Source organism: Nomascus leucogenys, chromosome 6, assembly GCF_006542625.1.
Source record: "Nomascus leucogenys isolate Asia chromosome 6, Asia_NLE_v1, whole genome shotgun sequence".
Taxonomy (NCBI): domain Eukaryota; kingdom Metazoa; phylum Chordata; class Mammalia; order Primates; family Hylobatidae; genus Nomascus; species Nomascus leucogenys.
The window spans coordinates 103,155,867-103,179,245 of NC_044386.1; the positions used below are offsets into that span (position 1 = coordinate 103,155,867).

Below are 23,379 nucleotides of genomic sequence, written 5' to 3' on the forward strand. Positions count from 1 at the left end.
TGAGAGTGTCTGTTATTGCACCCTTGCTGGCATTGGGTATTCTGTCTAGTCGGGTTTTGGTGTTATTAGGCATAGGAGTTGAATTTTATTAAGTGGTTTTGGAGTATTTCTTGAAATACATATATATTTTTGTTATTCTGTCTCCCATGATATTTTTGCCACATTATCATGGCAATAGAATTAAGAAAGGATACCAGCAGAAGTAGCACTAAGTCTTTTTAAAAAAAAAAAAAAAAATAGACCTGCTGGTTTATGGTCTTTCTGTCTTCATCCTGCTGTACATTTTTTACGTGGATTATCTGCTGCCACCTGGAATTCAGTGTATCTAAAGCTGAATTCCCCTTTTTGTCCTCTAAACCACCTCTCCATTTTTATTCCCCAATCATTCGGGCTAATAAAGCGAAACAGAGTCCTTCCTCTTTAAGTTTGTCAAGTGAATCTGCCTTTGAAGTGTCACCCACTCGTGCCTGCTGTTTTAAGACCGTAACTCTTGTCCTATCACAGTTTCGCCTGGACCCCTGCAGTAGCTGCCCCATCTCCCACCTGCAGTCTAGTCTGACTTCTGCCTCTAGGTCAGCCTTCCTATGCAACAGGAAGCAGGGGAGTTGGGGGCTGGGCAATAGAATGGGCCCTGGGTAGAGGCTTCTCCCTGCACTCCACAAGCAGAAGGCATGGGGAAGCCTCCAGGGAAGCTCTCCCAGGGAAGGCACGAGAGCCTGCTGGTGCCTCCTGATCTCTTCAGGAGATCAGGGCACTTCAGCCCATGTTCTCTAAGTGACTGCTTTGTGCCCTTTCTCTGCACTTTGGCAACTGCAGATAAAGGTGGCTTGACCCTGGTATCCTCTTGCTGTCCTTTCCAGTTGCCACAGCCCTTCTTCCTCAGGAAGGGACCCCAGAAGTCCTCATTTTACAGCTGAGGTCTAAGGAGAGGTAATGACCTGGCCCAGGTTCATGCGTCTGGGGAGGCTTGGTAGGCTGGGGCCGGTGCCTAGTTAGTTGCACACCAGTTCCTGGTTTGTCAGGTTGCAGCAGGCTTCTCCTGGTTGGTAGAGGAGAGTTTCCTGACACATATCAGGCGGGTAGTGTGTTATCTCCCTCCACTTCAGAGATGAAGGAACTGGTCTTTCTGCCTAAGCAAGCAGGATGGTAGTAGGATGATAGCGCATCCCAGGATCTGGTGAGCAGTAAGGAAGTGTGCTAGTGCCTGGCACGTAGTAGGTAGGCACCTCGTGTTTGATGGGGGAACATCTGAAAGGTGCCTTTATTTTTTTCCTTCTCAGAGACATAGTGATGCCACAGTTGTAATTACCACTTCTCTCCTCTGCGCTTCTGTGCTGGAATTGCCTGGACTCTTTCCAGGATGTTCTGACAGCAGTGGTGAATCAAGCTGACCTGCTTTCTTTTATCTATAGATTCTGTTGGTTCATCTGCCATCCTTCGATGGGTTTGTACTTTTGTCAGTTCAGTTATCCAAGGATATATCGGGCTTAAATATAGATAAAATGACTTTCTTAGAGCAAGTGCTTTAGTCCTATTAGCTGAGCTTTTAGTAATTTGTCAAAGTGTCAGCCACTGTGTCGTTATGGCTCTGCAGTTCCTGAAGGCTGGACAATGTGGTGGGGTTCGAGCCAAATATGACAGTTATGAGAAATCAGATGGGTGTGGGAGGGTGGGCTAAGCCCCTGGCTGTGGCACAGCGCTAGTCCAGGCTCAGTGTGGGGGAGTCATCAAGCTATAGACTCGCTTACAGGCTGGGAATCCAAAAATCTAGGCCATGGGGTCAAGCTATAGACTCACTTACAGGCTGGGAATCCAAAACCTAGGCCATGGGGTGCTGCTGGAACTCAAAGCCAGCCAGAGGATCTTGGACTACCCTTTCTATGGTGCCCAGTCACCTGGTTTTGTTTTGTTTTTTTTGTTTTTTTTTTTTTTTTTTTTTTTTTTTTTTTTTTGAGACAGAGTCTAACTTTGTCGCCTAGGCTGGAGTGCAGTGGCACGATCTCAGCTCACTGCAGCCTCCACCTCCCAGGATCAAGTGATTCTCCCACCTCAGCCATCCAAGTAGGTGGGATTACAGGTACCCACCACTATGCCTGGATAATTTATGTATTTTTAATAGAGACAGGTTTTGCCATGTCGGGCAGGCTGGTCTCAAACTCCTGGCCTGAAGTGATCTACCCCTCAGCCTCCCAAAGTGCTGGGATTACAGGTGTGAGCCACCACGCCCTGCCGCCACCGCATGTTCCTGCCTTAGTGCTGTGGCACCAGAGATCCATGACAGAGCCTCGTTCTGCAAAAGGAAGCCTCTCATGAGGGAACAGAAGGCCCCAGGAAGTGGGGAGTAGGGATGGACCTCAGTTTTTTAATTACTATAGTTGGCATTCAGGGATTGGGGATGGGAGCACGTATCCTGTTTGGAGAACCTGACCACACTGCACTGGAAAGTGGTCCCAATGCAAACTCAGCCCTGCTGGGCCCTCTCTCGACCCGGCAGGCAGCAACCTGTAAACCCAGCAGCCCAGGTCTAGATCAGACCCTGTGCCTTCAGCTGCTCCACAAGTCAGGTGGGCATGGAGAGAGAACCCTAGAGTGATAGCAACTGTTGCTGCTGCCTGGTGCCCCGCAGCTTGCCCCTTCCCCACCCATCACTAAGGTCCTCATCTCCCTGAGCCCAGTCTCGATCCTGCCTGAATACTCCAGATGGATCGCCTGCTGGCTGCAGACTGGAATCAGGTGCAGTGTGTTGAGCTGACTGCTGGGCATCTGTGCTGATGCCAGTGCCTTCTCCTTATGGGCTCTTGTCTGTTGCCCTTGCCCACCCTCACCCCCATCTCTGTTCAGTTGGCCTGGTTCCACTTCTGTTCTTATTCCTGAGCATCTATTCTGGTTCCATGTTCACTGGCTACCCAAGCCTGGAGCCCTGCTCCCTGCCCAGCCGCACATCCCAGGCCTCATGCATGTCGTGGCACCTCAGGCAGACCACTTAGGCGTGGATGCACCTGGGCTGGGGGAATATGAACACTTTCTGATGTCCTCATTGTGTTCTACCACACTGGGTCAGCCCCACTTTGTTTTAGGCCTTTGATCCCAAATGTTGATCTGAACCATGATGACAGGTGGTCAGATGCGTTTAGCTTTTGGGGCTGTGTCTTAGCTCATGGTCTGCATCTCTGTGACCTTGGGCAGGTCTAGTGCCTGAGTCCTGCCTCTCTCTGTTGGCTGGGCCACATCAAGTTTATTACTTTGAGCTTCTGAGTGGTACTTCTGGGCCATCCGCCCTCTCAAAGCAGGAGGCTGTTGTGGGCTAGAAGGGGAAGCCGCCTCCACTCCTCCCCAGGGAAGGAGTGGATGTGTTTCAGTAAGAAGTGGCTGGTGTAAAATGGACTCAGAGGTCATTCTGAGCAAAGGCCACATCAGATTCAGCTTCTGCATAAACTGTGGGCAGCCAAAGAGCACAGGCTCCTTGAGAAGGAAAGCTGTGGCCAGCAGCTTTAGCAGCTGTCATTCCATGCTAGGCACAGCCAGCTCCTCTGCCCTGTCCAAGCATGTGTCACGCTCTACCTGGGGAGGGATGCATGGACAGCCTCTCCTCCCTCTGGAAGCAGTTGGTGCTACTCATCACAGGAAGATCTGTATTCAGACCTGTTCTTTATTCTTAAAACATGAAGACATTTCCTTCTTCCCTGGGACAATATTTCATGTGTCAGTTCCAGCTGTTGTCTAAAGACATGAGTGAGTGGGAAAACTTCAGTGTGTTGCCTCAGCATTGCCCAAGCTCTAGGGGATTATGTGGATCCATGTCAGTGTTGGGGCTGCCAGGAGACTATGAGGTCTTTGAGGATGGCAGCCATGCCTGGCTCATCATTGGAGTTCCAGCACCAAGCCAGGGTGGGCAACGCCATAGAAGGGGGTGGGGGGATGAGTGGATGATGAGCTCAGGCCTGGCCACCTTCTCTCCAGGCCTGTGGCAGGTATACTGTGTCCACAGAAGGACAGCAGGCAGGGGAAGGGTCACTGCCAAGGGGGGACCCAAGGATCCAAACCTTGGGTTGTCCCTGTTTATAGACACTGGACAGATGGGAGCCACATGAGGGCATCTCCCCACTCCCAGCTTCTCCGAACACTACTATAAACCATGTGGCACATGCCAATAGGCATGTCATTTATGGTGAGTTTTTAGGCAGAATGGCCAACTCCATTATAAAGAAACTCCATTTTCAGAGCATTGGTTAATTGAGCCATCACAGCACTTGATTTCATTGTGCTGTTGGCACTCTTTGCAGACTGAGTTAATCACTGCCATCCTTATGCGAAACTGCCTGCCTGTGGACAAGACTTGCCTGAAGCAGGTGCTTCTCCTGGGAGCTCTGGATGACTCTGCTGCCCTTGGTTCTCAGTTATTTATAGGATCACAGAAACCTGTATTGGAAGAGACCTTAGAGGTCATCTATTCTACAAATATTTAGCCACACCTGTTGTGTTGTGAGTGCTGCCTGATCGTGATGGTTCGGAGGATACCAGCATCCAAAACTCTGACTTATTTGGTATTTTCTTTTGGGAATGTAAAATTACTTTCAGGAACACATTCAGGCTCTGCTCGTCCACTCATCATTAGAATTCACTCCTTTGAATAAATATAGAGCACCTTCTGTTAAGGGAGCAAGCATAAGGAAGGTTGCAAGCACACAGTGGGTTTTCAGTGAATGTTTCTTTTCTTCGCTGTCTGTGATTTGTTGTTGTTGTTTTAAATTTTTAAAAAGCACCTGTTAATAACTACTCTTGGAGCAGGCAACATGTCTTTGTATTGCTGTAACTCAGTCCCAGTCTCTTGTGGAAAAATCCCAGGTTCATCCAACTTCATCTTCCTGGATTTGGGAAAGACTTTTCATGAAGGGAATCTGATGGGCCTGTCTCCCCCTGCCTGTTTCATGAGCAGCTTCCTCTGAAATCCAGAGCAGGTGAGACTAGAGACAGGAGGAGCTTAGCATTTTGCTGCTTCCAAGCAGCTCTTGATTACGTGTGTTTTGTGCATTTTGTGACAACTTGGTCCCACCGATCTGCAGGACTGGGCCTTTTACTAGGGTGGCTTCTTTCTCTGTGAAAGTTGTAGAGATGACTCATGCAAAAAGAAGGTGTACACAGAGATAGGAGCCCGTATGAAGCTTATGCCTGGGGTGCTTTAGCACAGCCGCTTCTCTCTTCTGGGCTTTGGTTCCTTCCCCCAGATCCGTTCTCCCCTCTCTCCAGGGGGAAACAGTTCTCATTCTGCTAAGTCATTCTGCTGCATTGAGGGCACTCAGCTGTGCCCTCATCCTTCACACGCTCACCCTTGGCTCCCAGGGCTGAATTCTTCCTTGGTTCCTGGCCACCTGTGGCAGGTGTACTGCCAACTCCTTCACCTGCTCTTCCTTGGTTGCTTCCTTAAGTCAGCCTTCTGCCCTGGGCCTCTTCTTTTCTTCCACCAGATGACAGTCTCCGCCCGGTGACCCCTTTACTTCTCATCCCTCAGTTTACTCAAGTCTTGCATCTCCTCTGATGCCAGAACCCACAGGTCCAGCCACCTCCTCCGTCCCTAACACAATTTTCCAGTGTCTCCATGGGCAGGAATGGTACTACCTGCTGTTTTCATAAGCCTCTGCCCACTCTGAAGATTAGCCTCCCTGACAAGTTTGTTATGGGTTTGTAGACTTTATTTTTAACCATTGGTATTAATAGGTACCATTCAATGTCTAATAATAAAGCAAACCCATATGTACCCACCACCCAGTGGAAGTACATCTTTCATTAATACTTCAGAAGTCCTTCAATGGGCCTTTCCCTAATGAGATGCTCTCCCATCCACTCCTCAAGAGATCACCACTCTCTGTTAAGATTGTAGTAAGCATTCCCTTGCTTTTCTGCATAGTTTTGCCACATGTGTATATATCGCTAATCCAGAAGTTGGCAAACTTTTTCTCTAAGGGTCAGAGAGTAATTTTTTAAAAAGTTTTTTATTCAGGTCGTACAGTCTCTGCTGCAGATATTTGACTCTTTTGTAGCCAGAAAACAGCCATAGACCAATATGTAAATGAATGGGCATGGCTCTCTTCCAATAAAACTTTAATTACAAAAATAGGCCATAGGCTAGACTTGGCCTGAGGGTTATAGATTGCTGACCCCTGCCCTAAATAAGCTGTTATTCCGTTTTGTTTTGTTTTTTTTTTTTTTTTTTTTTAAGACGGAGTCTCGCTCTGTCACTCAGGCTGGAGTGCAGTGGCGCGATCTCTGCTCACTGCAAGCTCCGCCTCCTGGGTTCACGCCATTCTCCTGCCTCTGCCTCCTGAGTAGCTGGGACTACAGGCGCCTGCAACCACGCCTGGCTAATTTTTTTTTTGTATTTTTAGTAAAGACGGGGTTTCACCGTGGTCTCGATCTCGTGACCTCGTGATCCACCCGCCTCGGCCTCCCAAAGTGCTGGGATTACAAGCATGAGCCACCGTGCCCGGCCTGTTACTCAGTTTTACCTGTTTTTGACCTTTATACGAATAGAATCATACTAGAGACTCATAATGTATGTGTTCTTTTGTAACTTCCTTTTTTTTAAATTTAAATTTTTAAAGTTAAATTTTTGTGATTCATCCATGCTGATCAATTTGGTTAGCCTTGGTTAATTTTCCTGCTGGATTAGTATTTCATTGTATGGAAATACTACAGTGTGTTTATCTATTCTGTTGGTAGTGGACATTGTTTTTGCAAGCTCTACTGTAGGTAAAATGCTGTCAAGCAGCATTGCATGCTACAGAGAAATCTTTTGTGAAAGGAAAAATCAACCAATGCAGCAATATTGTTTTATTTTAAGACATTGACACAATGACTCCACCCTTCAGCAACCACCACCCTGATCAGTCAGCAACCATCAGGATCGACACAAGTCCCTCCATCAGCAAAAAGATTACAATTTGCTGAAGGTTCAGAGGTCCTTAGCATTTTTTAGCAATAAAATATTTTAAAATTAAGGTATGCGCATTTTTTTAAGACAATGCTATTGCAAACTATGATTTCTTTATTTTCTTTCTTTCTTTTTTCTTAGAGGTAGGGTCTCACTTTTGTCACCCAGGCTGGAGTACAGTGGCGTGATCACGGCTCACTGCAGCCTTGACCTCCCAAGCCCCAGGTGATCCTCCTGCCTCAGCCCCCTGAGTAGCTGGGACTATAGGTGCACACCACCATGCCCTGCTAATTTTTGTATTTTTAGTCGAGATGGGGTTTTGCCATGTTGTCCAGGCTGGTCTTGAACTCCTGGGCTCGAGCAATCCATCTGCCTTTGCCTCCCAAAGTGCTGGGATTACAGGCATGAGCCTGCAAACTATGATTAATATATTCAAGGAAACAGAGGGAAAACGGACAAAATAGGTGAAAGGAAGGAGAATACTCCCAGAGTCTTAGAATTTTTTTTGAAAGAGCCAAATGGACATTCTAGAACTAAAAAATAACAATGTCTGAAATTAAGATAACAATGGATAGATTTAACAGCAGATTGGAGACATCAGTGGCCAGGATTAGTGACCTGGCAAGCAGATTAATAGAAAATACCCAAATAGAATCAGAGAGAACCAAGAATCAGGGAAAAATAATTGATGAGTGTAAAAAATATCAGGCATGGCCAGCATGGTGGCTTCTGTCTATAATCCCAGCATTTCAGAAGGCTGAGGCAGATGGATTGGTTGAGCCCAGGAGTTTGAGACCAGCCAGGGCAACATGGCGAAACCCCATCTGTACAAAAAATACAAAAATTAGCTGGGCATGGTGGTGCACACCTGTAATCCCAGCTACATGGGAGGCTGAGACGGGAGGATCATTTTAGCCCAGGAGGTGGAGGCTGCAGTGAGCCATGTTTGTGCCACTTCACTCTAGCCTGGGCAACAGAGCAAGACCCTATCTCAAAGAAAAATGAAAGGCCTAGCATGTCTGTAATTGGAGTCCCAGAAGTAGAAGCAAGGAGAGAGAATAGAGCGGAAGCAATATTCATGGAGAGAATGAGAATTTTCTAAAAACTGATGAGTCTACAGATTTAAGAAGCTGAATGAACCTCCAGCCGTCGTAAATAGACTTAGCTCTTGAAATCAGTCCGTTGTTGCTTTGTAAGTGAGACATACATTATATTCTTTTTAGCCACTTATTAGTTTTGTGACCTTGAACAGGTCCCTTCACCTTGTTAAGCCTCAGTTTCACCATCTGAAAAAAATGGGGATTAAAGACTGTGAAAAAGTGCCCTAGAAACTAAGTTTTAAAGAAATAGCAGAGGGTGTCACCATTGTTATTCCAGCTTGACTGTCTCTGGGACAGCCTGTTTGGGGTGAGCTTAAGAGCCATGTCCTATACTCTGGCCAGCCTCTTTCCACTGCCTTTCAAGGGGACTTGGGGTGTGGTGACTGACCTAGGGGGCATAGGCCTGCAGTGAGGTAGCAGCAAGATTTAAAATGAATCCTGTTTCTGAGTGGATGTAGTCATTGCTTTGTCCTCCCAGGATTCTGGTAATTGAAAGATGACCAGGGTTGGCTTTCTGGGGTCACATGATCCATCCTGATCCAGCTCCCAGCCACACACCTTCCTTAGGTCTGCCTTGGTTCCACCACATCTGCCCTGCTTGGGGCTGAGCCAGAATCCCCCCACCCTCCAAGGTCCCATAGCTTTCCCCTACACTTGCCAGTAGTTTAGATCTGCATTTTCCACGCCCTGCTTCCCTGACCCCATCTCTCGATAGTGTCCAGTGACAGTAGGCAGATCTCTTGACTTCTCATATTGCATTCAGTTTTCCAGATGGAAAACATTTGGTAAAATGTCCTAACTCACATGGACATTGGCATTATGGAAGGGTTATTGTAAAGAAAGGAAAAGTCAGCTGGACCGTAGCACATGAACATCAGTACTTCATAGATGGGGAAAAGAAGAGGGGCAGTAATGTCTGTTTCCTTCATCGTGTATAAAATGAGAAGCAACATGATATAGAAGTTTACAGGACAAGTCTTGGAGTCAGACAACTGGGTTTTTATCTCTAGAGTCTCCTACTGGCCAGCTTTAATGTGTTACCTTAAGCAAGTTAGTTTAACCTTTCCCAAATGTCGGCCAGGCGCGGTGGCTCACACCTGTAATCTCAGCACTTTGGGAGGCCAAGGTGGGCAGATCACCTGAGGTCAGGAGTTTGAGACCAGCCTGGCCAACATGATGTAGCCCCTTCTCTACTAAAAATACAAAAAATAGCCGGGCGTGGTGGCGGGCGCCTGTAATCCCAGCTACTCAGGAGACTGAGGCAGGAGAATCGCTTGAACCTAGGAGGCGGAGGTTGCAGTGAGCCTTGATCATGCCATTATACTCCAACCTGGGTGACAGAGCAAGACTCCATCTCAAAAAAATCAAACAAACAAAAAAACTTTCCCAAATCTCAGTTACTTCTGTGAAACGAAGGAATAGTCATATGCATAGGCTCCTTGTAAGGTTTAAGTGAACTAATATAAATGAGGCACTCAATAAGTGTTCAACAAATAGTAATTGCTGTTGTTAGTGTTCTAAAAATTATTTTACCAGCTAAGCTAAGATTTTCTCTTGAGCCAGTGGCTTATCAGCAGACTCAATAGTCTGATAGATAAATGTAGATCTAGCAATAGCAATGATACTTCTGTTACTACTGACAGCTGTCACTTACCGTCTAGATCCCTTTAGTTAAGGCAAGGGTTTGTATCTGGAAGGTCTGTCCTTTAGCAGACCAGTTTCCTACCACAGAAAGCAAGCCCTATGCCATTCAAACTTTTTTCTCTTCTCTGTTTTATCAGTTACAAGGAAAGTGTTCTGAGTTGACCATTGAGAATAAACAACCTTAGTAAGTAAAATTGCTGGTAGGTTCACTCTTTAGAATATTTACTTAGATTGCTCTTATTCCCTGTTCAGATCATCTGATGGGGAAGCAGCCAGTGGTTATTGCTACCCTGCCCTTACATAGACGCCCAGTAATCCTTTATTTCCAAAAGTATTTTTCCTGAGTGTTTCTTAGAGTCTTAGGGCTTCCAGTGATTTCTACTGAGTAAGCCATTGTTGATATTTTATAACCCTTATCAATTGTTTGATGTCTTTGCCCTCTTCCTACTTGCCATTGAAAGACCAGGAACCTTGACTCATTCATCTTTGCATCTTTGATTAGCAGAATGTCTGGTGTATAGTAAATGTTCAATAAATGTTTGAATGAATAAATGTACTATGTGCTAGATATTATCTTCTTACCCTTCCACCTCAGATTCATCCTCTACCCTTCTTGACACTGCTCTGGTCCCTGAGGGGCTAACTTGCAGACATCAGTGGGCTCCCAAGCCCTCTGGCTTCTAGCTGGGTTTATCCAATGGCAAGTGGAGATCAAAGGGAGAGAGGCGAGGGTGTTTGCTCCCCCAGTTCCCCACTCCTGTGAGGTCGCCATGTGCTGTGTCCCCCAACAGAAGGTAACCTCTCTTTTCAAGGTAGCTTGCTTTATGTGACCCCTCCCCCTCCCAGGGTCTGTAGCCTCTCCATCCACTCATTCTTTTAGGCCAAGGAGTGGTGACAGCTAGCACCAGGCTGCTGCACCATCCTTACAGATTCCCTGTACCCCACTCGCATCTGTATAATTAGTTTCTTTGTCAATTAACCCTCCACAAATTATCCTAATTGGACTGTACCTGCTCCTTCCCAACAGGAAGGCCTCAATTGGTTATAGAGATTTTCAATTGTTTGAGTTGGACACTGGGGCTCCAGGTGACTCATAAAGCGACATAGTGCAGTTCTTCTGAGAATGTGGGACATGGCTAGCCATTAAGGGCACTCTGATGCGTGGCAGCTTTGGGGAAATAAATAGCAGTTCGGGGAACTATTCTTTGTTTAGGAGAGACTTTCTCCCACGGATAATGTGTAAGATCTTATTTTAGACTGACTGCTAAGTCTCTGAAGTTGCCCCTTTTCATGGTTGTGTATCTGACTCAGCATGGGTTGTTCCAGGAGAATTCGGGACCAAATTTAACAGGGCAGGGGATGCAGGCTTGAAGCACTGGCTTTGCCAACAGAAGACTTTCTAAGGAATGACTTTGTCTCATTCAACGTTTAAATTTTCACTCTTCGGGCTGTTTTTCTGCAGGTGATCATAAACAGCACCATCACACCGAATATGACCTTCACCAAAACGTCACAGAAGTTTGGGCAGTGGGCCGACAGCAGAGCCAACACGGTGTTTGGTTTGGGGTTTTCCTCTGAGCAGCAGCTGACAAAGGTAACGTGGTCCTATCCACAGTGCAGTAAGTCCCGCATCAGATGCCATTCTCATCAGTGATTGCCCGCCAAGGGATGTGCCCTTGGTGAGCAGGATTCCTTTCTGGTCTTTGGTTTCACTCCTCCTGGCATCACGGGGCCGCCAAAGCAGAGGCCCTTTTGAAATACCAGGTTCACTGAAGTCATCTGGGGAAGGGAAATTTGTATCTAACAAATGCTGCTTTGGGGCCTGAAGTTGCAGTGTGGCCAGTCCATCCTCCCCTCCGGGTGTCAGCCACTGCTCCCTGTGCCCGGCGGTATCAGCGCACAGACTGAGCACTGGCTTGTGTGCCAAAACCAGATCCATTGGGTTTTCAGGACTCTGAGGATTAGGTGACCTTCCTGTGTGAGGGACAGTTATCGGAGGGTTGTTACTATAGGACTTCCAAGGAAGAGACTGTGTTCCTGCTGCCAAGAATGCATCTTGATGAAATAAGCATGTTACCCCTTTTGAAGTAAGGCACACTTTGTCAGCCATCAACATCAGTGACTCTGTGGTTGGAGCTCTTGGGGAGTAAGATGATGCATAATGGAAGCTCTTAGCTCGGACTGCCACGTGCCTTAAAATGCCACACAGTGGTGTGTGTATGTTACTTTTTTTCTAGGGAGAGGATTCATAGCTCCAAGTCACTTCTCCAAGGGGCCTGGGACAAACTCCATGGCTGGTTAGAAAGGTGTTGAGGAGCAAATCATGGCTGACCACAGACTTGGAGAACCTCAAGAACTGAGGGAATAAACTGATTGCCTCTGAGAGGCCTTACTCAGCAGTTTAAAGGGGCTGAGAGCCTGTTTTAGAGACTACATTTCCTTTTAGGGTGGTAGAAGAGCCCTTTGTAAGTATTGAGAATATTTTGGTTTAAGGTAAGACTGACTAGTTTACAAGTCAAAGAAATTTATTGGAAGAATGTTGGAGTCTGTCAAGGAGTGCAGGGGAGAGTTGCAAATCCAGGGAAGGGCCAGAGCCAGACTTGCTTCCGGCAGCTTGGCTCTAAGAATTGTTTTTCTCTAGACCCTTGCTGTGAACATCTGACTGACTGGCTGGACAAGTGCTGACCCAGCCTCTGCTCTGCTGACACCATCCTCAGCACTGAGGATGCAGAGATGTGGCCCTTGTTCCAGGGCTTCACAGATTTCCAGATTCTTGGGGAATTGACAGAGTTGCCTAGAACAGACTTGACTGCTTGGGTTACTTGTGTGTATTGAAGACAGTTTTCAAAGAGGGGGAAATCAGGGTGAGTCAGGAAGCCTCCCACAGCAGGGGCCTGCTAACTTGTCCCCTTCCTTTGTCCAGTGTGTGTGTATGTGTATGTATACTCACATATGTGTGTGTACACACACTTCTAAGGAGGTCCCCAGCGCACAGATCTGGCCATCCCATACCCAGTCACAAATGAGCGCCCCGGTGGGGATACCCCACAGACTGTCCTGCTCTGCATCCCAAGGTACTTCCACGAGGACTCTGTTTCCTTAGAAGCCTGAGAAGCCCAAAACGGCCTGGAGGCACTCTGAGTATCCATCCTTGTGCCGCCGTCTCACAGAAGCATTCTTTCCTCGGTGCTAAAACCTCCAGATCACCAGGGCCTGGAAACATGGACAAAAAGCAAAAATCTCGAGGGCAGGTCATTGGAGATAGTTATGGGAGACGTCCTCTCCGTCCACAATCCCTCAGTTCCTGGGCTTGTGTGCTGTGATCCTGGACGTTCAGCAGGCACAAGTGCAGCACAGTTCTGCAAGGCCTGCCGCTTCTGGCTGATATGGTACCTGGGAGGAGCTGAGAATCCTATGGCAATCAGACTCTTGCTTCACTTCATATGCAGAGAAGTGAGTTCTCTGCAGCCTCACTTGGTGTGAAGCAGTGTCACGTGGGATAGAAAGTATTGGGTAAATCGTTGGCTGATAGGGCTAGCAGAGGCATGGCAGTCCACAGTGTCTATTCTGGTGATGATAAATCACTCTTCCCCTGGAAGAAGGGGCCCAATGGAATCAGCCTTCACCAGGGAGCTGGCTGGTGCCTAGAGGTGTGATGCTTGGTGTGGGTCACTGTGTTGGCAGTAGGATGCTCAGCAGGGCCAGGAGTCAGGGTGGCCGTGGAGAGCAGGAGTATGTATTTTGAAGGCCATTTGGTGCCTTTCCCCCTGGCACCATGGCCAGTGTGTCCTTAAGTCTTTTGAGCAAGTACCAGGCTGCCTGGAGAAAGTGAATGACTGGGTATCCATAGAACAGCCCTTCCTGCCACCTAGTTTGAAATACTCTCTTTTGCTGTAGAGGCCTCTGAAGAGCATGCAAATGGAACGTGAGTATTTTCAGGCTCTGGTTCCATTTGGACCCATTGATGTTGCTGTTTCTGAAACCTCTTTGTCACCTTCTTTCTTCCTGGTTCCTCCTCACGCAGCTAGGCCCTTAACCATTCCTGCTAAGATGTCAAATCCAGGACACCTCTGCTGTGCATGTGGCACCATGAGATGTTCAGGGTTTGCCCACAGGGAGGATTTCCCTTTTCCATCGTCTGCCCGACAACAGGACAGCTGGAGGGAAGTCGTGGCGCTGTGAGGTGTGGAGGGAAGCTGTGGAGAGTTCACTGTTGATGGAGTGTCCAGGATTTTTGGGGTGGGTAAGGCTGCTAAGGTCCAGCCTTGGAAGGCTTTATTGGTCATGCCAGAGCTTCTGGACTTTTTCCTATGGCCTGAGAAGGATTTTAAGACCAGAAGGAAATGCTCAGATTTGCATTTTAGGTAGAATTTTTTCTGGCAGCAAGTCAGATTAGATTGTTTTAGTCCAGGGTAGAACTGATGAAGGGTTAAGAGTTGGGAGAAATTTTTAAAAATACCAACGCACAAATATTGGCAAAACTGGGGTGAACAGAAGAGAAAGAAGAGATTCTGGGGTGATGAGGGATGGAGGGTGGTGAGGCCGTTTTCTGAAACGGGGAAGAGGAACAGGAACAGGTGCTGTGAGGAGCAGAGAGAATTTGTTTAAAGCAGAAGCAAATGTGATGGTGACTTGTTGAAAGAATAATTAGCTGGAACCTCTGTCTGAGGGGGTAATGAGGGTGTACATCTTTCCCTCCTGAAGTGTGGTGCTTGGTGAGGAAGGGTGTGTTGGGAACTCCCTTCCCCTCAGCCGAGTGGCCCCTTCCCACACCTGCCTCCTATGCAGGCAAATAGGCTTGGGCGCTTCTGTCCAAGACATGGTCCCTGGCAGGCCCGTCCTGGTCATGTGCTCCTGATCCCTCCCAGGGCTGGAAGTTCTTCCCGGAACCCAAGGATGGTTTGAGAGAATCACTCACAGCTGCCTGGAACAATTTCTTCAATCTTTAAAGGAACCCAAACAGCTAGGTAGAAAGGGGGAAGGTTTCTATGAAAAGAATCGACAGCAGGGAGAACTCACCACGAAAACCAGAACACATTGTCCAAGTTAAATGCTCTGTGCCTCTCTGAGAACTGAAGAGACCTTGAGCTGTGCCGGCTTCCAGGGATGGCCACCTCTAATTTTTCCCAGACAGAAGAAAATGTCCTATCATTAAGGAGGAGTGTACCATCCTCCCAAGCCACTCAGCCTCTGGTGCAGTGCTGGAGTTCTGCTCTGTGCCCACAACCTCCATCGTCACAAAGACTTGTCAAAGAAGCCCTCAGATAACCCCTTTGTCCAAATGTTTCAAATCAACTTCTTCCCCTGCTCTCTGAAGGAAATGATTAACCACACACTGATAAATTATCATGAAGTGAGTCTGGCCGTCTCAACAAGTGACAGCTAGCACAGAGGAACTTGGCCTCGAGGGCTCCCAAGGCGTGTGCTGAGGGGACAGCCAGGCTGAGTATTCCTGACTTCCCAGAACAGCCACCCACAGCCCTGTAGGGGAATGGTAATCAAGCACTATAACTAGGCTAGAGAAAGGAACACCAGTGTGGACATTTTCATCTAAGAACACTTTATACATACTTCCCTCTCTACCCCCCAGAAAGAAAATAGATGCCTTGGTCTTAACTGCTCCATTATAAGGACTATTTCCCAACCACAGTCCAAAAAGTATTATTACAGGGCAATTTCCTGCTCTTTAGATAGGCTGTCCAAAAATAGTAGAAGCTGTGTTTTCTCAGAAGTAAACTGGGACTCGTCTGTCCACCCACTGGAGAGGACATAAAACCCCAGCCTACTGAAGGAAATTGAAAAGGGACTTGCATGTGCTGATAAGAGAAGAGCTTATGAAAGGAGACAGAAGGAGGAACAAATGTAAGAAGGAGCCAGTGGTTAAAGTTTAGTTTCTTTCTGGCATTTGACCTTGAGTTGTCACTGTTCTAAGTTTGGTTCCATCTTATTCGTTACAGACAGAAGGAAACACATTCTGCCCTTAAGGGGGAGCGACCTAGGATGGCGTTGCCAGTGCACTGTGGTTGATCTGGCCAAATGCAGATACATGCATGGCATTTGCTTTTGACCCATTTCGGTGATTTCATGTGTAATTCAAATCTGTCCCCATATAGTCACTTTATTCACTCAGTATCGTTGTAAGAACATTGTTTTATCTCCTCCCTTTCTGGGTCCTGATTTAACAGCTAATTTTTAAAATGGAGGATATTAATAATTATTTTGACATGTTTTAGGTAGAATGCTTTTGGCTGCAAGTAACAGGTAACCTCATCACAGTGCTTAAATACATGGGATAATTTCTTCTCACGTGAAGGAGAAGTCCTGAGGCAGGTGGTTGCTGGTACAGTGGCTCCATGATGTTGGGTCTGACGATCTGCATGGATTTCATTTGTTTCTTTTTTCTTTTATTGGCCTTTCCTTTGTGGTGATAAGATGGCTTCTCAAGCTCTACCCATCACACCTGCATTCTTGGCAAGAGGGAGGAGGAAGAGGCTGGTACCACAGCAACCCCCCCCTCCGGCAGACTTCTTGGGCCCCATTATCAATGCTGGCTCCCTAGCCCATTCCCCTACCCCACCAAAAACCAGGGAAACGGATTTCCATGACTGGGTTAGACTAGCTTTCATTCTCTAGCACCTAGGAAATTTCCTGCTCTAGAAAAACTTGAGATTCTGTTAAGCCACGGGAAAAGAAACAGATTTTGAATAAACAAATAGTAGTGTTTGCCTCAGGTCTTCAATGGCTAAGGCCAAAAGAAGCCACAAATGAAATCAAACAGTAATGGTTTCATTTTCTATCATGATAATGATTTTGTTTAAAATTATTACCACAATTTTCATAAGTACCAAAAAATGACCTTAATGAAGATGTGAGAATTTTGCAATACATTTTTAAAACCTTTGCAATTTGAATATCCTTTGATCCGTGGATTTCATTGACAAGAATCTATTTGAAGGAAACAATTGTAACTGAGTATAAGGATATCAGTCCAAAGATTGCAGCGTCATTTATAACAGAAAAAAAATTTAAAAGCCCTAACATCCAGTAGTAGGAAATTGGTTAAACTGCAGTGTATCCTTCAGGGTAATATGTAGCGATCAAGATGTGTAATAGAGGCTGGGCGTGATGGCTTACGCCTGTAATCTGAGCATTTTGGGAGGCCCAGGAGGGTGGATCACCTGAGGTCAGGAGTTCGAGACCAGCCTGGCCAACATTGTGAAACCCTGTCTCCACTAAAAATACAAAAATTAGCCAGGTGTGGTGGCAGGCACCTGTAATCCCAGCTACTCGGGAGGCTGCAACAGGATAATCACTTGAACCCGGGAGGTAGAGGTTGCAGTGAGCAAGATCACACCACTACACTCCAGCCTGGGTGACAGAGTGAGACTCTGTCTCAAAAAAAAAAAAAAAAAAAAAAAAAAAAGATGTTTAGTAGAAGATCATATAATTGCATGGAAGTATTAATATCATATTGTTTATTTCAAAAGAGGCCATAAAATGAGATCTATAATCTATTTTAAAAGAAATGTAGGTGATGAATGCATATATACAGACAGAAAAATATCAGAAGATTATGTGGTTTGTTCTTATCTTGGATGATGGTGTTGCAGGGCAGGGGAGCTCATAAATTGGGGCTCCAACTGGGAAGGTTCTTGGCTTTGCCCAGGAGGGAATTGTGGGGTGAGTTGGTGGTAGAAGAAAACAGCTTTATTGAGGTGGCAGTGTTATAGCTCTGTGGCTGCTCCTGCAGAGCAGGGCTACCCTGTAGGCAGTGTGTCGAGAGGAGCAGCTATGGGGCAGTTCTGTGGTCGCACTTATACCTACTTTTAATTACTTGCAAATTAAGGGGCAGGTTATCCAGACATTTCCAAAAAAAGTGTGGTAACTTGTAGGTCATTGCCAGGGAATGAGTAAACTGTCATGGCTCTGGTGAGCCCATTAACCAGTCTTCCGTCTGGTCCAGAGTTGAGTCCTGCCTCCTACCTCAGTGGGACCGTAGGTCTAAATATATATATATAGTTGGGCACGGTAGCTCATGCCTGTAATCCTAGCACTTTGGGAGGCCGAGACAGGCGAATCACCTGAGGTCAGGAGTTTGAGACTAGCCTGGCCAACATGGTGAAGCCCCGTCTCTACTAAAAATACAAAATTAGCTGGGCGTGGTGGCACATGCCTGTAATCCCAGCTACTCAGTAGGAGGCTGAGGCAGGAGAATCACCTGAGCCCAGGACGTGGATGTTGCAGTGAGCCAAGATTGTACCACTGTACTCCAGCATGGGCGATAGAGCAAGATTCAGTCTGAAAAGGAAAAAAAAAAAAAAAAAAAAAAAATATATATATATATATATATAATCTCATATATATTATAAATAAGTTATATATATAACTTATGTAACTTAAAAGTTTAAAAATATATATTTTTCCAGATCATCTCCCTCCTCTCACCCTCTACTCTCCAATAGGCCTCTGTGTGTGTTGTTTCTCTCTATATGTCCATGTGTTCTCAACATTTAGCTCCTACTTATAAGTGACAAATGGGATCTAATTAACCTAAAGAGCTTCTGTACAGCAAAAGAGACTATCAAAAGAATAAACAGACAACCTACAGAATGGGAGAACATTTTTGCAAACTGTGCATCTGGCAAAGGTCTAATAACCAGCATCTATAAGGAACTTAAGTTTACAACAACAATAATTAAACCATTAAAAAGTGAGCAAAGGCCATGAACAGACACTTTTCAGAAGAAGACATACATGCAGCCAACAATCATATGAAAAAAATATTTTTTTCTAAATTGTATTTTCCAAATTTACAAGCATATATATATATTTTTTAAGAATAAGGGGGAAATATTAGAAAATGCAAGACTTGGAGGGAGGCGATTTTTCACCAAAGGACAATTACTAGGCGGCTCTCATGACTGGCACTTTTCTTCTGCTAGTTGGAGGCTTTGAGAGGAAGTTTCTCTCTGTCATTCTCCTAGGGCCCACTGGGTTGTTTCCAGTGTTCCATATTTGTAGACAATGCTGGAATTAACATCTTGGTATTGAGGGCCTTTTTTTCCCCCATATTCTCAATTACTTTTGCAGAATAGTTTCCTGGAAGCAGTATCACTGGGTCAGTAGGTATGAATGTTTTTTTTCACTAACAAGACATATTTCCAAATAGTTTCTCAGTGGGGCTGCACCAATACACAACGCTACCAGAAATATCTTGCCAGCACAGGGAATCTAATTGTCTTTAGGGCTTGCTCATTTCACAGGCAAACAATGGTACCTCATTATTTTGATTTACATTTCCAACAAGGCTGAATGGTGTTTTCCGTAAGTTGTTATTGCATTTTTTATTCCTGAATTTTGCCATTTATCTACTGGGCTTTTCATACTTTTCAGTTTGTACAAACTCTTGCCATACTAAAGAAAATAGCCCTTTTTCTGTTGTACTAGCTTAGCTATAGATATTTTCCCAAGGCTGTTGTTTCCCTTCTTGTTTAGTTTTTTTTTCCTTTTATATTCAAAAGCTTTAAATTATTGTGTAGTGAAGTCTGTCACTTTTGTGGGTTTTAAGAAATTTCTTCCAACTTTAGAAAATTATCCACCCACCTCTCAAGCAGAAGCTTGATACATGCTCAGTTCTGTTTGCATCCAGAATTTTTTTTTCTTCAGAAGCATCCTGATTTTTTGAAGTCTGATTTTCTTTTTCTTGCCCCTTTAACTCATCAGTAATTTATCATGCTACAGGTTTGTGGGATTTAAATTCATTTCCCTCAATCTACCAAAGTTATCTCAGTTATATGTTGAATAATCTTCCTCATTAATTTCTGTTTCCCCCTTAGTCATAAGCTAATTTTTTATATAAAAGGTGAGGCCCATTTCTCACCTGTTTATTCTGTTCCATCATGCATCTACTAATACCACACCTTTAAAAATGATTATTTATTTAAAATGTATCCGATAGGGTATATTAGTCCATTTTCACACTGCTGATGAAGATATACTCAAGACTGGGCAATTTACAAAAGAAACAGGCTTATTGGACTTACAGTTCCACGTGGCTGGGAAGGCCTCACAATCATGGTGGAAGGTGAAAAGCATGTCTCACATGGCAGATGAGAGAAGAGAGCTTATGTGGGGAAACTCGTTTTTAAAACCATCAGATCTCCTGAGACTTACTCACTATCATATGAACAGCACAGGAGAGACCCGCCCTGATGATTCGGTTACCTCCCACCAGGTTCTTCCCATGACATGTGGGAATTGTGGGAGTTACAATTCAAGATGAGATTTGGGTGGGGACACAGAGCCAAACCATATCTTTCCATCCCCTCCCAAATCTCATGTCATCACATTTCAAAACCAGTCATGGCTTCCCAACAGTCTCCCAAGGTCTTAACTCATTTCAGCATTAACTCAAAAGTCCACAGTCCAGTCTCATCTGAGACAAGGCAAGTCCCTCTGCCTATGAGCCAGTAAAATAAAAAATAAAGTTACTTCCTAAGTACAATGGGGGTAGAGGCATTGGGTAAATACACCTATTCCAAATGGGAGAAATTGACCAAAACAAAGGGGCTACAGACCCCATGCAAGTCCAAAATCCAGCAGGGCAGTCAAATCTTAAAGTTCCAAATGATCTTTTACTCCATGTCTCACATCTAGGTCACACTGATGCAAGAGATGGGCTCCCATGGTCTTGGGCAGCTCTGCCTCTGTGGCTTTGCAGGGTACAGCCTCCCTCCTGGCTGCTTTCATGGGCTGGCATTGAATGTCTGTGGCTTTATCCAGGCACACGGTGCAAACTGTTGGTTGATCTACCATTCTGGGGTCTGGAAGACGGTGGCCCTCTTCTCACAGCTCCACTAGACAGTGCCCCAGTGGGAACTCTGTGGAGGGCTTCGACCCCACATGTCCCTTCTGCACTGCCCTAGCAGAGTTCTCCATGAGAGCCCCACCCCTGTAGCAAACTTCTGCCTGGACATCTGGACATTTCCATACATCCTCTGAAATCTAGGCAGAGATTCCCAAACCTCAATTCTTGACTTCTGTGTACCTGCAGGCCCAACACCATGTGGAAGCTGCCAAGGCTTTGGGCTTGCACCCTTAGAAGCCATGGCCCGAGCTGTCCCTTGGCCCCTCCTAGTCACAGCTGGAGGAGCTGGGATGCAGATCACCAAGTCTGTAGACTGCACACAGCATGGGGATCCTGCCAAAGCTTGGGGACACAGCTAAACCATATCATAGGGCTTATCCTATCTCATTATATTTTAAGCTTACTGTCTGAAATTTTCTTTTTGATTCTCACGTGTTTGAGTATAAACAAAATCTTTTTGTTAGGTAGACTTGGAGCTCCTTTGAAGACAGGAACCAAGTCTTTTACATGATTTTTTTTCCTAAAGTGAACAGGGCTGTGCAAGCCTAGAACTTGTTTATTCACTGAACAAACTTATTTGTACTGTCCCTGCTTTCTGCCAGGTGTGGGAGGAGGGTGCAAAGAGGAAAGATGTGGACCCTGCCACACAGGAGTTCATGATAATGATGTTTTTCCTTAAGAGGTCCCCAAAAAGAAAAGGTGAGGGAGGCTTTGTTCATCCCTGCTGGACCTCGTGTTTTAAGCAACAGGTAATGTGATTTTCCTCTGCCAGCATTGCAATAGTTAAATATGAAGCCTCCCCAGCTGTGGCTTTATTGACAGGGCCTGCAACACAGGCCAGAACAGAAAGACTGACCTTTACTGCTTACCCTAGCATGCTAGGTTCACCTACATCTGTTATCTGGCAAGGTTTCCTAAAGTAGACCACTGTTGTCGGCATTGTGAAGATACTCAGAGTATAGCCTGTGCTGAGAAGTGAGTTCTCAATAAAACCTGCAGAATTGTTGGTAGCCTTGCAACTTGATAGTTTTTGTTTGTTTTGTCTGCAACTATATTTAGCTCTTACTTTGTAATACATACCAGCATTATCACAGGCTATTCTCTGTTCAAACGATGAATTTTCTAATTAAAATTGGCCACCTTGTCAGTGACGATAAGCTAGTGAGTGATATGATTGTCCCAGGACTTGAAGAATTGTTTTATTATGGAACTATTAAGATATTAATAAAAAGTAGAGGGCATAGTATAACCAACATCCATATACACATCACCTAGATTTAACAGTTGTTAACATTTTACCACATTTCTTCATCTCTTTTATTGTTTTTGAAGTACTTTAAACTGTAAGCATCAAGACATTTCACTCCTAAATACTCAGTATTCATCTAGAAAAAAATGACACTAAGAGGTTTTGGATCTTTTCGGTATGGATTATGAAGTTTTCCGTGGATTTCTTTTGTGGTATAGCCAAATTTCATTTGCTATTTTTGTATTAGTTTGTTTTTAATACATCATCATCAAACTAGCTTCAGTAGCTTAGATATGGGTTCAGAACTGACCTTGCCCAGTGCTGTTTACTGGAATATACATCCTTATATTCATGTAATAGCAAATAAAATTCTCCTGGATTTATACAGAATGTATGGGCCTAAAATGGATGCAAAATAAATAAAGGTGGGTTCTGAATACCAGCCATGAGTGAGGTTAATAAAAGCCTTAATAACTATTCTTCATGTTCAGTTTGCAGAGAAATTCCAGGAGGTGAAAGAAGCTGCCAAGATAGCCAAAGACAAGACGCAGGAGAAAATCGAGACCTCAAGTAATCATTCCCAAGTAAGACATTTGTCTATGAAGTAAATCCCAGTGGGGTTGGTGATAGGGACTCTTTGTTCCTTGTCACTTCTGGCCAGAAATAGGGAATTTTGACAATAGGTCATTTTGAAGGCTTTTTCAACTATTAGCCTGATCACAGTGACATGTTTTTATGAGACTCTTGAATTTTTTAGGATGTGGTACTGTATTTCTGACAGAAAATGGTTGATGAGATTCGAGTTAATGCACATCCTGGCCCCAGAGAGACATTCTGTGGTCACTGTTTAAATGCCAGTGGCGAGGCAGCATGTCTCCTGGCTGTGCTGGGAGGTGAGTTTCTATGTAGGGTACCTTGTGCCCACAAGAGAGAGACTTGATGTCAGACAGCCCTTGGGTTCATCTCCGGTTTTAACAGAGGTCAGGTAGAAGATGTTATTCCAACAGCTCTGTCTTAACAGAGGAGATCTGGCTTGGCCAGGAATTGAATAATCTGTCTAAAGTGTGATGATTGACTGAAAAGGACCTATTTTGACCTGAAATCAACACACCCACTTTCCTGATGTCTAGATTAGTATATGTGGTGGTGGGGGAAGTCTTGACCTAGTGACAGGGTTATATGTAGAAAGCCAGGGAAAGGGAGACTTCAGGAGAGAAGACTTAGGGCCAGCAGTAAGTGTGATGTACTAGCAAGATAGCCAGGAGTCTGCCTGGTGGCGGCTAAGGCATGCTGTGGGAGGTGTGGGGATGTGCTTGGAGATACTGTGAAGACCTATAATTCTTCATTACTGGGTAATTTATTATTTATTGGCTATTTGTTTAATTATTCTTGAGTAGTTGGTGGACGTTGGAAGTGTGTTGTGCCTATTGATTTGGATTTCACCTGAAAGGGTCGGCTTGCTTGCAGATGGTAAGGCAGGCAGGGAGGGACTGAGGGCAGAAAGATTGTCGAGGGGGCTATGAAGGAGAGAATAGCTGGGCCAGGGAAGCCCGGGGAGGGGGTTGTAAATGAGGACAGCGTGCAGGAAGAG

General features: G+C 45.3%; 1 protein-coding gene across 1 annotated transcript in view; it reads left to right on the plus strand.

The window, feature by feature from the left end:
- HOMER2 (homer scaffold protein 2) overlaps positions 1 to 23,379 on the plus strand; it is a 98,893-nt gene that overhangs the window by 61,383 nt on the left and 14,131 nt on the right. The window contains exons 3-4 of the mRNA XM_030814938.1: positions 11,135 to 11,266; positions 22,280 to 22,372. Coding sequence (XP_030670798.1) covers positions 11,135 to 11,266; positions 22,280 to 22,372 — 225 coding nt within the window. The remainder of the gene's footprint in view (positions 1 to 11,134; positions 11,267 to 22,279; positions 22,373 to 23,379) is intronic.